Source organism: Podarcis erhardii, assembly GCF_964252035.2.
Source record: "Podarcis erhardii genome assembly, chromosome: 2".
NCBI lineage: Eukaryota > Metazoa > Chordata > Lepidosauria > Squamata > Lacertidae > Podarcis > Podarcis erhardii.
In genome coordinates, this window is record NC_138498.1 from 85,090,087 (window position 1) to 85,106,926 (window position 16,840).

At 45.9% G+C, this 16,840-nt stretch overlaps 1 protein-coding gene across 1 annotated transcript in view; it reads left to right on the top strand.

Moving 5' to 3' along the window:
- CELSR3 (cadherin EGF LAG seven-pass G-type receptor 3) overlaps positions 1-16,840 on the top strand; it is a 90,843-nt gene that overhangs the window by 36,232 nt on the left and 37,771 nt on the right. Inside the window, exons 3-13 of the mRNA XM_081850976.1 lie at positions 5,304-5,526; positions 6,516-6,631; positions 9,231-9,319; positions 9,995-10,152; positions 12,564-12,727; positions 13,457-13,582; positions 14,413-14,582; positions 14,848-15,033; positions 15,276-15,386; positions 15,932-16,100; positions 16,444-16,585. Coding sequence (XP_081707102.1) covers positions 5,304-5,526; positions 6,516-6,631; positions 9,231-9,319; positions 9,995-10,152; positions 12,564-12,727; positions 13,457-13,582; positions 14,413-14,582; positions 14,848-15,033; positions 15,276-15,386; positions 15,932-16,100; positions 16,444-16,585 — 1,654 coding nt within the window. The remainder of the gene's footprint in view (positions 1-5,303; positions 5,527-6,515; positions 6,632-9,230; positions 9,320-9,994; positions 10,153-12,563; positions 12,728-13,456; positions 13,583-14,412; positions 14,583-14,847; positions 15,034-15,275; positions 15,387-15,931; positions 16,101-16,443; positions 16,586-16,840) is intronic.

The window sequence follows — 16,840 nt, forward strand, 5'->3', positions numbered from 1 at the left end:
CAGAAGTGACCATTAGGGGGCAAGGAGAGCCCAGCTGGGTCAGATCAAAGGTCCATCAGGTCCACTCTCCTGCTGCCCACATTGCCAACTAGATTATGCTTCCAGGATGGCCACAAACAGGACACAGAGGCACACCCTCAGCATTGCAGCATTGCTATCCCCAGAAAGGCATCACTATCGTAAGAGGGAAAAGGGAGACACAGATTTACATAAAATGTGCACATTCAAAGGTATAGCCAAAGAGATGCTCTGTATTTATTTCCATTTATGAATTGTTTCCTATAAAATGTTTCCAACAGAAACGTCAACCATTAAAACAATTTCATAGATAAAAACAACTTCAGTGCAGATACAAACTGGGATAGAAAGAAATCTCCTCTTGAAAGGCTGTTTGAAGTAGGAAGGTGCTAAAGGACAAGAGTGGAGGTGCCGGTTGAATCTGTAGCAGGAAGGTCATTCCAGAGGGCAAATGCTGCCACACTAAAGGGGCAATTCCTACATCACACAGAATGGGCCTCCTGAAATGGTATCTGCAATTTGGGAGTCATTGGAGCAACCCGCAATTGCCTAACCTTGACTCCCGTAGGTTCAGGTTGGGGCTCACAAGCAAGAGACTTCAAATAGAAGCAAAACAGCGGCTATAATTAAAATGCAATCCATCTCATCACAACAAGGAAGATTGCAACCAGGTGACCTGCGTGTTTGCTTGTTCTTCTATGCAGGAGTTTCTAACTGCTAATGAGCATCCACAAGGCCCCAGCTGCTCTCCTTTCTTGTGGGTCTTTCACTCTGAACTGGGCTTAAGACCAGATAGCCCTTCAGATAGAGGACTGCAAAGCAGGACATGCATCTGCCCTGCTGGAGCTAGCATACCTGGCGAGTGTCTGATTCAAGACCCAAGAAAGGGTCATTAGTGTGGTACAGCCAAAAAGAACCAGAGGTATGGAGACAGTAGCAGCTGCTGCTGCTGCTGCTATGGAAGTTTGAAGCCCGTGAATATTTTGCAAAGGAGGTAGCTTCTGTCTTTCCAGTTGCAACAGATTAAATGTGGCTCCCGCTCCCGTCTTCACTTCCCCTGGTATCAGACTGGAGGGAATCATTACAGATCTCATCAAAGAGAGGGCGCTTTCATTTCAGAGACAATGGGAAATGCCTCAGGTTCCCCTGGGGGGGGGGAGTACACGGAGCCCCACCATTCCCTCTTCCTAGATTTAAAGAGGTGGCAGCTCCCTGTTCAATAGCTGCATAGATCATCCTTGTATTAGCAGAAAGGGGATGAAATGGAGGAGCAGACTGATGAAGGAAGGCGTCTTGCAAACAGCACTTTTCACAGCCCTGAATCAGGATGCCCTCTGAGCCCAAGTAGGCATTGCTTGCTTGTGTCAGGGGACGCGGGTGGCGCTGTGGGTTAAACCACAGAGCCTAGGACTTGCCGATCAGAAGGTCGGCGGTTCGAATCCCCGCAACGGGGTGAGCGCCCGTTGCTCGGTCCCTGCTCCTGCCAACCTAGCAGTTCAAAAGCACGTCAAAGTGCAAGTAGATAAATAGGTGGCGGGAAGGTAAACGGCGTTTCTGTGCGCTGCTCTGGTTCACCAGAAGCGGCTTAGTCATGCTGGCCACATGAACTGGAAGCTGTATGCCAGCTCCCTCGGCCAATAAAGCGAGATGAGCGCCACAACCCCAGAGTCAGCCACGACTGGACCTAATGGTCAGGGGTCACTTTACCTTTACCTTTGCTTGTGTCGGATTGTGTGTGCAGGTAATTTGGTCCGTCCTCTATAGACTTTATCTCCTTCTGGATGAATCATAGTCCTTTTAAGGACTATGACTCTAGCACTCATTACTCAGCTTCCTCCAAATCATCACAATTATTACCTATGATGGGTGGGACCATCTCTGAATGTTGTGGTGCAGAGACAAATAACAAATCTCCTGGATATTAAAAAGAAAGCTATCCCAGGGCCACTTGGGAAAGCATTTTTTTCCCCTCATTTAATCTGTTCCAGCCCTGCTGAGTTTTCTAGATTACCTTCTTTATTGCATTGTTGTTTACTAGCATTAGGGCATATTCCAGTGTCAGCCAGACAGATTTGTACGGTGAGATGACCGTAAATTTGGATTGTGAAAACAACAGAAGTTTGATCTGTCAACCAGGGATGACTATAATCTGTAATTACAAGCCTTGTCATTTGAATAAGTGTTTTGGAACTGCCTTCTGGTGAATATCAGACGGGCTCCAACCCTTTTGGGAATTCGGCACCCATTGGGGACCTTTTTATTCCACCAGGCCTTCCTAGAATGATGAACCTGGCCTGGTCACTATTAATTTTGGAACAGTATAACATTATTTTAATAGATTTTTATCTGGTATTCATCAAATTGTATCCATTTCTGAAATTTTATAAATAAGTACATAACTAACTGCCCCATCCCCCCCCACGAGACCCTTAGCCTTCCAGATCTCTTACTGGCTTCAGAGACAGTATTTTACAAAACCCTCTGCTCAAATAGTGCTGCTGGAGATGCATAGCACATGTCCTCCAATGCTGCTTGATACCAGTTTGTTAGTAACAAAACCAATGGACTGGGTGAGCTGTATGTTGGCCTGGTAGCTGTGGCAACTGTCCAGTAGTGTAGCAGGAGGTGTTCATCTTTCCGTGCTGCTTGTGGTTAGTTTTCCATCCACAGATCTGCCTAGATTTGTAATACTGCCATTCCAGAGAGCCTCTTTCAGCAAACTATAGGCACGATGGGCTCCTTAGATCCTAGCCAGCCCTCTCTTTGCCTCTGTCTCTTAAACTCCTCTCTTGTTTCAGCTTCAGAGAAGTGGAGGTGGGGGAATATTGGCATTTGCAAACTAATTGTCTTTTCCTGCCAAAATCTGGCAAGAAGCAATTGCTTCTCTTCCTGTTGGGTTCAAGGCTGTGTGGCCCTCATCATAACTGAATATTGGTGGAAGAGCAGGGACCCATCCCCCCAAAAACTCAGCCCATACCATCTTCTGTAATCAGCATTAGTCCTACGAACATGCAAAGAGACTTGCTGGACCGGATTAAAAGGCCCATTTAGTCCAGCAGTCTGCTCTCAAATGACCTATGAAAAGTCCACAAGGAAAACATGAGCCCAGTAGCATACTTCTGTCAGACTTGGAAGGTGTGAGTGAGTTTAATACCCATGCGAGGGCTAGACTCTGTGCTCTAGTGAACCAGAGAAGTATTTGAACTCAGGTGTGCTGCGATGCATAGGATATGAGCCTTGCCGGCAAATGGTTCTAAGGAATTAGCTCTCAGCTGGGCCCGAGAGTTGTTGTCTCCTCACCTGTGTGCGCACTGGCAAACCACTGGCAAAGAGAACTCCCCTTTCCCAACACTCTGCATTCTGGCTCAGCCAAGGGAAAACTATAGCAGCAAACCTGACATGCCTGGTATTGGTGACGACAGCAAAGAGTTCAGCTTGTCACTTCAGCTTGTCTGATGGCTCTGCTTCAGGTTCCCCAAGGCACCAAATGGTAGATGGCGACACCAAGTGGCTCTTTGGGGGCACAACAATACAAACAGGAGAGATCTTCCAGAAGCCACATTTAGGGACACAGATTCCAGTTGTGTTGAAAACTGCCTTGGCAGCTGTAATGAGCAGAGAGATTTGCTGTTGCTAACCACTGCCAGGAGCACCTGATGGTGCCCGCCCAGCAACTGTGGTTCTTTTGAAAGAGATAGATGACGTCCATTTCCCCAAGGGCGGCTGCCTGGCCTGCTTTAAACTAGAGCAACAGGCCTCTTGCTGCCTCCTCAGTAGTCAACAAGCACGGTGATGATGGCAGCCCCATGTACCCTGCCTGCGAGTGGAAACTGCTAATATATGCACATTGTCATACTAGCTCTTACAAAATGCTCCCCGCTGAACATTTCTATCTGGATGGATGACCTTGGTGTTTCATGCTCTTATCAGCTAATTATGAGTCCCCAGGTGATGGCTCTGGCGATAGTCGTGTTAGAAAACAAATCTTTTTAATGCATGAAATGGTGAGGGAATTGCTAGTCCCCATCCCAAGCTGTTTTAGCGTATATGCCTGGAAATGAGGCCTGCTGAAGCCTCAGGAGAGTAGGCCTATGTAGCTGGTTTGACAAGAACAAGGGCTTTTGATATGTTTATAAACCTGAGGGAAATTCCAGTTACAGATAGGTAGCCGTGTTGGTCTGCCATAGTCAAAACAAAACAAATTCCTTCCAGTAGCACCTTAAAGACCAACTAAGTCAGTTCTTGGTATGAGCTTTCGTGTGCATGCTCACTTCTTCAGATACACTGAAGAAGTGTGCATGCACACGAAAGCTCATACCAAGAACTGACTTAGTTGGTCTTTAAGGTGCTACTGGAAGGAATTTGTTTTGTTCTGAGGGAAATTCCTCAGCTGAGCTTAATGTGCTTTTGTGAGGAGAACCATACATGGGTGTCCACAGGACGGAGGCAGTTTACCCTCTCCTGTATGAACCATAATTACCAGCCTTTGATTTTTAAGCAAGCTTTTAGCACTTGTAGAACCTGGGACATGAGACAAAATGTACAGGTATTATTCTCATTTCTTAAAATGAGAAATGGTCACTCTGCCTTTCAGTGTTTTACTTTGCCAGTCGCTCATGGAAAAATTCCTGCAAACATACTTGGAACTATATAAAAGGATTTTGTTCCTGGTAAGGAGGACTCGACTGAGGGATCTGCTGTCATGGCCAGCCCATCAGGAACTTCACACAATCTCTTTCTTTGGGTGACTGGAAGACACCAATTCTAATACGAGTAAATGTTTGCCTTGTGTGTAAAGGAGCTGATCTAATAGACCTTTTCAAATTAGTTCACAGGAGATATTCACTGAGAGTTCAGCATAAGTTACTCCTCGGCCATGCGAAGCAACCAACAGCTTTCAGGGTGATGGAGCTGGGGTCCTTGAGATAAAGCTGGAGTCTGAAGAAGATGCCATGCTTTGAGTGTTCATGGTTCTCCTTGGTGTATATGGCAGTGGTTTTAGATCTCCAAAGCATGGCTTCCTAAACTAGAAATCTTCGATGCATGAAGTTTTACATAGGGTATAATCAGGAGGAAGAGGCTTATCAGGCTGGAAGCTGTTGCAGCTGGTTGGCTTTTCTGGAGCACCACAAACATGATTGACAGTATGCAGACATATTAAGTTCCTCGTCTTAGCAATCTATATATATTACTCCACCCTGTTCAATGCCAGGAACTCTCAGCCTTTGCCTCTTCCACTCCCAGAAGCCCCTTGATCTCTTTTCTTCTGTTTTTCCCCCCAACAGGTGATAATTGTGAGGTGGATAGTCGGGCCGGACGCTGCGTCCCTGGCGTATGTAGGAATGGAGGCACCTGCACCAATTCTGCCGATGGCGGCTTTCAATGTCACTGCCCACCTGGGGGCTTCGAAAAGCCTTACTGTGAAGTGTCTACACGTTCCTTCCCCCCAAAATCTTTCATCATGTTCCGAGGACTTCGCCAGAGGTTCCACCTAACCCTCTCCCTCTCGTAAGTTATTTGAGCTGGAGCCTTGTCATGTCAGTTAACAGAACAGCCAACTTTCAGCTGCAGCTGATGATAATCATTTTCCATTCTGCTCTCCAAAATGCATTTGTTTGACCTTTCTGGGTTTCTCCTTCATACTAGATTGGGCTGAGATATGAGCTCTAGCTGAGTGTCTACTCTTCAAATGTGACTTTTTAAAATCTAGCTGGAAGAAAAAGAAGATTATTAGAATTAAAGTAAAGGACCCCTGACAGTTAAGTCCAGTCGTGAACAACTCTGGGGTTGTGGTGCTCATCTCGCTTTACTGGCCAAGAGAGCCGACAGCTTTTCCGGGTCATGTGGCCAGCATGGCTAAGCCACTTCTGGCGAAACCAGAGCAGCGCACGGAAACACTGTTTACCTTCCCACCTATTTATCTACTTGCACTTTGACGTGCTTTCGAACTGCTAGGTTGGTAGGAGCTGAGACCAAGCAACAGGAGCTCACCCTGTCGTGGGGATTCGAACCGGCGACCTTCCGATCAGCAAGCCCTAGGTTCAGCCCCGCGTCCTGCATTATTAGAATTATTATTAGAATTGCCAACCCCTTTTTTCTCCTTGCAGAATGGCTCTTATCTTATCTTAATCTTAATCTATCTTACCCACCCTTCACCATAAGGTCCCAGGGTGGGTTGCAGAAATTAAAAAACACAATACAGTAGAAATTCAACAAGTGCAGCTTTACCAGATATGGGATGCAATGTTAGCTTTCACTTGTTGAATGTTGGCCTGCCATTTAAGGCAGAAAAAGAAAGACACCAACCCTCCTTTTTCTTGATGGTTGAATCTTAATCTTAATCATTCTTCAGTTGCAACATTCTCTTCAGCCAATTGTACCCGATGAAGTATTGCCCCAGGGAATGTCATAATTCATCTCAGGCCCAGGCTAGCTAATTAAGAACTTTCAGAAATGCTTATTCTTTCTCTGCTTTATCACTGTATTGCTTTGTTTAGATTTGCTACCTTAGAGCGCAGTGGCCTCCTAATCTACAACGGACGTCTAAATGAGAAGCATGACTTCTTGGCTGTAGAGATTGTGGATGGGCAGGTCCAGCTGAAGTACTCCACAGGTAGGTGATGTAGATGGGTCTGCAGTACTACTTGTCTACTTTCTTACAACGGGGGTGCCTCCTTTGTAGAGCTCAGCAGGGAGGAGGAAGAGGGCGAAACCAGAATGAGCTGGCTCTGCCTGACATTGGGTCTGGCGCCACCTACTGTTGGCCTCCCTGTCTTCTGCCCTACCAGCTCCAAGCGGCACCAGGCTCCATTCTCTTAGCAACAGAGGAGTGATGGCCGATGTCTGTGGTTTTTTGGGACCCCTGGTACTGCAAAACATGTTCATTGTAGAACAGGATGGGATGGAAGGAGATTTATTGGAGAGAAAGCAGAATCAGAAGTGCAAGACTGCAGAAAGGAAGTGCAAGTGAAACTGTTGTGGGGATCCATTAGAACTCAAGTGGGTTCCAGAGCTCAAAAGGACTAACACATGATGGGTTGGGGGTGAGGACAGAAGACAAACAGTGTACCTGGCCCAGAAAATCATATTAGCAGCCGTGCAGAGGAGCATAGGGCTTCAGCAAAACATTCAGGTCTGAACTCCTAGTGTGTGCCTTGTGGCTTCATGGTCTGTACCTGAATGTGTGATTCTTTGTGAATCTGTGTGGTGAGACATTGAAGGCAGGGGTATAACGGGATAAGCTGGTGGGCTGGGTTTCTGTGTTGCACTGTGTTTGCAATCAATGGTGGTGCATTTGTAACCACTGGGACTGAAGAGGAATGCTGGGTGATGCTTTGCACAGGGCAAAAGGGCTGAGTGCAAAAGCTCCCCCAAGGATGTTCACCTGGCACCTTCACAACATCTTTAGGTGTTAGGCAAAGACATTCTCAGGCCTTTAGCTAATCTGTGGCCTTTTAAACTGAGGGCATGTATAGTTTTTGTTCGTTATTATGGTATGTATTGTTGTAAACTGCCCTATGAACTTTTAATGAAGGGCAGTATAGAAATTTAATAAATTATTGTTATAATGAAAGAGTGTTAATGGGGAACCACAAGGGTACTATTTATATGTAGGTATAAGGTGTGAGCAGGCATGAAGTTGGGGGAAAAAAGCATAAAATGGTGTAGATTGCAAAGGAACATATTTGTATGCGCAGCAATGTTTGTGTTCGCGTGCCTGTATAATATGTATTTGTACGTCGTTGTATCATGTTGGGTCTGAAGGTCACAAACAGTCAAATTAGATTGTGTCTCAGAGGACTAGTTAAGCATGCTTTTCGTGCTGGGATGAATGATGGAGCTGCGTCAGTGGGAAGCCATGTTCTGTTTTAAGCTGTGGTTTAAAAGGCATCCTGTTATATGACACAACAAGACCACCCACCCAAAACCATGTCCGTTATACATCAGGTTCCATCTGAAGATATATAGCCTTTCATGGGCTGCTCAACTTAAAAGGCAATGTGCAGATGTCAAGTGCCTTAAATATAGTTACTGAAAGGGCTGTTATTTCTGGGACTCTTAATGTATCTGAGTCGATGGACGAGGTGCGATGGCTGACCACAGCCACAAATAGGAACCCAAGAGCATCAGCCTGTTTGCTTGCTTAGTTGCAGGGGGGGAAATCAGATCAACACTGTGATACTGGACTCCTCAGCTTTGCTTAGGAGTGCATGCATGTTTATGTGCATGGTGGATTTATTTACATTCCGCCTTTCAATCCTAATATCCCATAACCAATTAAATTTTTAAAAAATCAACCTATTTAATAAATGTTCAAAAATACAAAGAATGAAGGAGGGAACCACACATTTTTTAGGGAGTTGATTCTCTCTGTTGCTTTTTAAAAAGTCATATTAAAAGCCACCAATCACCTCCTGTTCCTCAAAAAGACACTACCAAGTTCTTACATATCCTAGACAGGATTTGGCTGTAACAGGTTCTTTTTTCACAAGCTGTTCAATATGGGGAGCTGATGTTTGGAAGGGCCAGGCAAAGATTAGCTCCAAGGCAGCTGCCTTTCCTATGTTCCCTTGCCAATATACTTGGAACCATTTGACTGAATTGCTTTGAAGGGTGCATGCCTTCTTCCTAACATTGTAGTGCCTTCTTCATTTCTTAGAAAGTGTATCTAGAAATACTAAATTAATGCTACTGCACGTTTCAAAGCAACTTCTCTTCCTCTCTGTCTTCGTGCATATGCACAGCATATGTGTTATCATGCTGTCTTCCACAAGTTGTGCTTTTACATACATGCCTACATGTGATGAACTGTCAGTGATTATATGGGCCAAAGTGAGACTCTCTTATCTTGATATGTTTAGAAGATACTGCTACCACACATTAGCAGTGTTCCCTTAGGGTTTGTCAGAGGGCCAAATGTGCCCTTTCCCTTCAAAAGTAACAGCTGTGGGAGGCTCCCAAGCAGGATCAGGATTGCAGGACATGGCAATGACAACTGGGGTGCGATTTAACCCTTCTCGGTGGTTCTGCAGCACAGTGGAGAAGAATTAGCATGCCACCCTGTGCCATGGTCCTGCTCCTGTTTGGTTCCCTATGACTGCCATTTTTAAAGAAGGAAAAGGGACACATTTTTAAAAATCACACATTTTACACATTGTCTAGTTTGGCCCAAAGTCTTCCTGGCTGACATTTCATGATGTCTTTCCTTGCAGGAGAGTCTAGCACCATTGTTGCTCCCTATGTGCCCGGAGGTGTGAGTGATGGGCAGTGGCATACGGTTCAGCTTCACTATTACAACAAGGTAGGTGCTAGCACCTTTGGCTTTCTGCCATTGTGATTATTTTGTTATCCTGGATCTGTCTTCCTCTGCAGTTCTTTTCTATGTGCCATGGATTTTAAGGGGAAATATGATACAGATTCATTTTATCAGATTTTTCTCTCTGGCCTGATTTTGTTTCTTGTACTTTTTTTTTTTTTTACCTGGCTAACTGCTGCCCCACCCAGCAAACCACTTCTTCACATCAAATACACTGGCTTTAAAAAAATGTGAATTGCATTAGCAGGGGTGTAGTGTTGATAATTAATGGGATCAGGCCAGGAATGGAGAGGTAGTTGAACTCTTTCCTTCTGGAGAGGGAAATTAGCCTAGTTGCAGTCTTGAGGGGGGAAAACCCTCTGTTCTGAAAATGGTCTTTGCTTTGGAGCAAATTTTCCCTCTAGTGCTAATGCTTCAAAAGAAGGATTTTCTGCAGACATGCGTCGGAAGGGTTACATTAAATAAGAATCTGATGTTCTTTGTCCCTTGCTAGTTTTCTATCTGCAGGGATTCTGCTCCCCAACCACCCACACCACATCTTGCATTCTGACTTGTCTTTTTTTCCTGAATGTTTCCTTGGGACATTAGTGACTTGAGAACAAGGCAATGTGGCTTTTTTGTTTGGGTGATGCCTGCTTAGTCCATGCTTTATCATTTCAGCCCAAGATCAGCTCCCTGGGCTCTGTGCAGGGGCCTTCCAAAGAAAAAGTGGCCATTCTGATGGTGGACAAATGTGATGCATCTGTGGCACTGCAGTTCGGCAACGAGATTGGGAACTACTCCTGTGCAGCAGAGGGGGTGCAGTCCAGTTCCAAAAAGTGAGTGCTTTCCACTTGCAGCTAGACCAGAAATGTGCTGCCCACTCTTCAAAGAGCTAAGTAGAAACACCTTTCCTTACCCCACCCCTAAATGCAGTCAAAGCTCCCTCTCCAGTTCATGCTCAAGTGGAAGTTGGGAAGGAGAAGCTTGGAGTGTCGTCACATGATTTAGCCACACCCTACTGCAGTGTGAGCAGGAGTCTCACAGTTACCATACAGACTGCTCTGTGCCATTGTTTCTCTCTGGGTTTTTGCCTGCCTCCCCATTCCACAGCTATAGAGGCAGCTGCAGTTTTTATTACTCAGCTCTGTATCCTATATAGGAGCAATGGCTAACCTGTGACCCTCCGTATGTAGTTGGACTCCAACTCCCTTCAACCCTGACCAGCCAGCATAACACCACACCAGCCAGTGTGCTGTAGGGATAAGAGTGTCAGACTAGGGCCTGGGAGACCAGGGTTCAAATCCCTACTCTGCTATGAAGCTCACTGGGTGACCTCGGGCCAGCCACTGCCTCTCAGCCTAATCCACCTCATAGGTCTGTTGTGGGGATTAATTGAGGAGGGGGAGAACCATGTATGTCATCTTGAGCTCCTGGAAGGAAACAGTGGGATAGAAATCAATAAACAATAAATAAACAGTCAATTGTCAGGGATGCTGGGAGTTGTAGTCCAGGAACATCTGGAGGGCACAACTTTGGCTACCCCGATACACACACATACACACATGCTGTCTAATGCCAAAATAGACTTTTACAAAACCAAAGAAATACAAATATCCATATTTAAAATGCACAATAAAGCAGTACCTTTAGAACAGTGTAGCAATTGCAAGTAGGAGCCTCGGGCAATCCTCTGGACACCCTACTTGTCAGGTCCACTGCACTTGCCTGTGTGTGATGGCTCAGACTGGCTAGAAAGCATTGCATGTGCACAAAGCAGTCCAGAGCTTCGATCCAGGCAAGGGAAATATTAGCTTTTCATTTTTGCGAATTTTGTTTTGCTTGTTGCTGTTTCTGTGTGACTAAGTCATGCATCAGAAGTCACCTCCAGAAAGGGGGCCGAGAGAGGAAAGTGGGGAGTTGAGGATAGCAGGGCAAAAATGGAATGGGGGTTAAGGAAAGGGTGGGAAGAGGGGAAGTGGAGATTGCAAACGCACTGAAAGGCAGAGAAAGTTAGAAGCAAATAGGAATGAATTACAAGGAAAGAAGATAGTCCTTATACTGGACTAGGGACACACACACACACACACACACACACACACACACACACACACACTACATGCAAGCCTCTACTCAAAAGAAGAGCTGGATATAATGAAAAATAGATGCAAGGGAATGGGACATGAGAAAAGTTTGAACATGACTTCTGAAATAACAAGAGGCCTCTTAATATTGGAGTGTCTGTTTTGGAAAGAACACTGTCGAAGACTTTATACAAGTCAAGCTTCATTTAAAGGATTTCCCTTAGTTGGGATTAGTGTATTGTGTTTGTGAGTGTCAGAATCGGTCATGGGTCTCAGGTAATCATTTGACAGCCTTATTTGCATTGGCTCTTGGATGCTAACACTTGCTTTTCAGTGAACCGAATGAAATGGTGGGCGTGTAAAGGTTTTTTATCAATGACTTTCATTAAGAAAACCCCAAATTTGCCACTACCCAGGCCTTTCTCATGGTGTTCTTCAGAATGTCTAAGTTCATTTAACACAAATTGGTCTACCCTTTAACAACCTTGTAACACTCAAAATCAGGGGTAGTTAATTCAGTGAAAGTCTAGAAGTTTTCCTGTCATTTCAGTTCACGTATACAAAGTGGGGATAAAAATTACAATTGTGGGTGGTAACTATTCTGTAGTAAAGACAACTGATAGCTTCATTTTATTTATATATTTATTTTCCACCGCTTGATACCAAAGTAGGCTTCTGAGTAGTTTATATAGCATGTTTTGAATGTTCCAAGCACTAATTATATGTCATCTCAGTAATGCTTACGGCAACCTTGCAAGGTAGGTTGATATTACATACCGTTTGTCAAAGTTATAATGGCAAGACCCTAGAGGACTCTATATGCTAAATATCTAACAGCATCAATGAGAGTGTGGGCTGGTGGGATGACTTTCATTTTTTCTTTCTTCCTTGTGGTGATACATGGAAGATCTGGTGTCCCACCACAGTCCTGGCTGCCAATGGCTTGTCCTAAATCCTGCATGCTCAAGGAGGGTGGGACTACCGGAACAGTATGGCTGCATTTAATGTCAAAACGCCTGTGCACGGGGCTTCTGCATTTCCCTGGTCTGTAGATTAAGCAAAACGCTTGTCCCCTTTCCCATTATACTCCCATTTCTAGCTTAAAGGTAACCTTTCGGAAAGCTGACCCGCAGCAAATACCACTTACGGGCCTTTTCTTCCTCCAGATCGCTGGACCTCACTGGGCCTTTGCTCCTTGGAGGGGTCCCCAATCTGCCTGAGAACTTTCCAGTGGAGCACAGGGAGTTTGTGGGGTGCATGAGAGATCTGTACATTGACAGTAAACGCATTGACCTGGCTTCCTACATTGCAAACAATGGGACCGCAACAGGTAATGTCAGCTGCTTAACCATGGATGGCTCTCCCAAGCCATGGCTCATTCCTCAACCATATCATCCTTGCCTTCCATTGCAGTGTTGCAAAGAGCTTGGCTATATCTGGCTTGATGGTTCAGGGAACCAGGCCGTTGTTTTAATTATACCAAAGGCTGCATCAGTACCAGCTGGCCCTCTCTTTTGTAGCTCTGGCAAGACTCCTGGAAGAAGAGAGGTTCAGCCCTGTATGTTTATTGGCCCTTTGTTTTATCTAACGAACGTGCATGACCATTTGGCTGACGCTACAATTGTAATACTAATAAGGGCACCTCTGCTTTCTCATTGCCCGGGCAGGACGTGGGCCAGACCCAAACCACTGACCTAATGGGAAAGGCTCTGTATCCTCAGGTCACCATCCCAAATCAGTCTTTCCCACTGTGGATTTCTTGGGGACTTCATACTTGTTGTGCTTAACCAGAAAGGCATTTCCAGAGGGAAAGGTGAGACTTGGAGAGGACCATTCTTGGTGTCTGCTGCAGCTTCCAGACATTGTGAAGAAAGGCAGTGCTTGAAGGACTGAATGAGGAAATTGATGGCATCGGGAGATGTTCCTGCCTATTGTTAATGTTCAACATTGAGGGCCTGTTATCATAGTTTAGGAAAGTTGGGAGTTGAAGCCAAAGAAGAAGCTATTCCAAGTAACATCATTTGTCTTCACTTGTGCTGTCCATCTGCAATGTCCCCAGGTTGCCATGCCAAGCACTCCTTCTGTGATTCCAACCCCTGCAAGAACAGTGGCACCTGCACTGTGGGCTGGTCTTCCTTCTCCTGCGAATGCCCAGTAGGCTTTGGAGGCAAGGAGTGCAGGCATGGTGAGTGTAACTTGGTGAAATATTCAGGAGGCACATGGAAGGGGTGGCCGGGACTGTCATGGGAGTGCCAGCCAGGAGGTATGGTCAAAACGAAACGCAGCACTTCAGCCTTGGAAAGGTTCTGTTGGAAGGGGATGTGGGTTCCCAAGGAAAGTCAGGCAAAACTGATAGTACATTTTGTATTCAGTGTCAAAACATGCTGCCTTATAGAGCAAATATCTAAATTGTAACTTTTCCCTTTAAACTGCATGTGAGTGGGGGTCAGGAAAGAATCAGGCATCAGTTTTGAGGATGTTGAAGAGAAAAGCACAATTTCACAGAGGAACATAGGCTTGACTGAGTCAGGCCATTGGCCCATCTTGCTCAGTATTATCTCACTGACTGGCAGCAACCGTTCAGGATTTCAGACCAAGGTCTCTCCCAGCCCAACTTGGAGATGCATGGGATTGAACCTACATGCAAAGCACGTGCTCTAACACTTACCTAAAAAAAAAAAAAAAAAGCCAGCCCTCAAATGTTTTTTTCAGTGTGTAGAATCATTGAAATTTGCAGTTCTCAAGTGTTTGGCCCAGACCTGCTAAACCTGCCATCTGGTCATGTTGCTTGCCTTCCTTCTGCACAGTGTGTCCACTCCTCGGCATTTTAAGTGAGATTAAACCTCCAGCTCCTCTCCTGAGGCCTAATCCAGGGGCATTTCCTTGGCACAAAATGGCACAAAAGTCATTGGAGTAAAGGAAGCAAGAGGGGCTTTGGGGCATCTCCCGTCACACGTTTCATCACACTGTTCTGATCTCCAGCATCTGTTCTGATGCTCCTCTTTTCTTTTCCAGCCATGCATCACCCTCACCATTTCCGTGGCAACAGCATCCTTTTCTGGGACTTTAAGAATGAAGTGAAGATCTCCACCCCCTGGTATATGGGCCTGGCATTCCGGACACGCAAACTGAACGGAGTGCTGCTTCAGGCCCATGCTGGCCAGTACACCACCATACTCTGCCAGGTACCGTTCCCGGTACCCACAAGCCTATCATCTGCTTCCACTCTGTGCTGTGAGCAAATGTTGTGAGAGGGGTATTCATTCCACTTAAAGCTGTAAAACCAAAGCTCATCTAGCTCAGGGGCTGACTGTGACCTTCCAGCCTCCAGGCCTCTCTGGCCTTTGGAAATCTCCCTTGGACCCATCTCTTACCAGCCTCGCTCTGAGCTTTCTTAGGTATTGCTCCCTGGGTAGAACTTGCTCCATTCTAACGTTGCCCTTTCTTTAGCTGGACTCCGGCCTGCTCTCCTTCATGGTGAACAGGGGCTCTGGACGCACCACCAAGCTCCTCCTGGATCAGATGCACTTGAATGATGGGACGTGGCACGACCTCCAGCTACAGCTACAGGATGTCCGGAGTGGTCGAGAGACACGTTACATCATCACCCTCAACCTGGACTTTGGCTTTTACCAGGTGAGCCCTGAAGGTGGGGGCACATTATCCCCAAATGATCCACATTTTGTGAGTCTTCTTCCACCCTTTTGAGTGTTCTTAACAGAACCTTGTTGCCTGCTTCCCTCTCTCTCTCCCTCTCTCTCTATATATATGACCAATACTAATGGTCTCTTCCAGCCTTGTAACTGAGAGCTTCTTTTTAGAACACGTAGAGAACATGTAAAGTATGAAATTGCTATCGGTTGGGTTTCTTTTCTCAGGACACTGTAGTTGTTGGAAATGAGCTACATGGCCTGAAAGTGAAGCATCTCCATGTTGGGGGAATCCTGGAGTCTGGTAAAGTGCATCATGGTTTGGAGGGTTGCATCCAGGTAAGTCCCGGCAATTTTCCAAATGTCAAACCTTCTCTGTTTTGATTCTGTGACAGGCAGTATTCGCAAATGGGAGATTTAAGAAAACAAAGAAACACAAAGGGCACATCCGTACCGTACATTAAAGCATCACTCTACCACTTTTAACAGTCACAGAGACTCTTGGGGACCTTCATTGGTTAAGGGTGCTGGAAATTGAGTATTTGGGAGTTCAGCATTCTTAACAAACTACAGCTCCCAGGGTTCTTTGGGGGAAGCCATGACTGTTAAAGTGGTATAAGAGTGCTTTAAGACTATAGTACGAATGTGACGCAAGCCACAGATTTTTTCCCTTGCAGGGACTGCCATTCTTTGTGGGCAGAAGTGGTGGGGCGGCTTTCTATAGGACACCTGAATAGTTGGCAATAAGGGAAGAGAAAATATCAGGAAAGCTTGGCAAAGGCTACTGGGCAATTTTATAAAAGAGTCGCTTGAGAGGCTGGCCAAATGGTCCACTGGCTTTCCTAAAGAGATCCTGTATAATACCCCTTTCACTTGGCTTTCAGGGAGTACGCCTGGGTGACACAGCCACGGGGATGGCATTACCCAAGCCCAGCAGCGCTCTGAACGTGGAAGCAGGATGTACTGTGCCCAACCCTTGTGACTCCAACCCTTGCCCTGCCAACAGTCTGTGCCAGGACAAGTGGCAAAGCTACACTTGTGTCTGCCAGCCAGGTAGGAGATGTACAAGCAACACAGATCCTTCACTTGCCCATGATTTTCACAAGCTGCCCAGTCATTGTGTGTGTGTGTGTGTGTGTGTGTGTGTGTGTGTGTGTGTGTGTGTGGAGGCGGGGGGGGGTGTCCTTCTCAATTCAGTGATCAAATAAGCCAAATTTTTCAGCCAAAAGTGTATAAATCAAGCAGATCATAGCCTTTGGCTTCTTCTGTTGCAGGATTTTCTTTTTGGATGGGTGGGTGAAAGAGAGAATTGATAAGGGCTTGGCACTGCGATCCACTCCACCTTAATAAACTCTCTGGGTTCAGTTAGAACATTACTTCTAACCTGTCCTTCCAGGTTACTATGGTGCCAACTGCGTTGACGCCTGTCATCTGAACCCCTGCAAGAACAAGTCAGTGTGTCGGCGGAAGCCTGGGGCTCCCCACGGCTATGTCTGCGAATGTGGAGAGAATCACTTTGGGCAATATTGTGAGCACAGGTGAGATCCAGGACTGCTCCCGTACTTCTCAACATCCCATGGGCCTAGGTAAAGCTCTTTTCCCTATTCATTTGGTTTCCTCCACTCCAGTCTTTAACAGATAGGCCGCTGAGGAGAAAAACCAGAGAATTTTGTTCTTTGTGCATCAATTTGTTCCTTCCATTAGAGTTGATTAGCAGCTTACTTTGGACATGGCTAATTAGCAGTGAGGTGATCTGAGCGTATCAGTGTGAGATGGGGCAGGCCGCACAATTC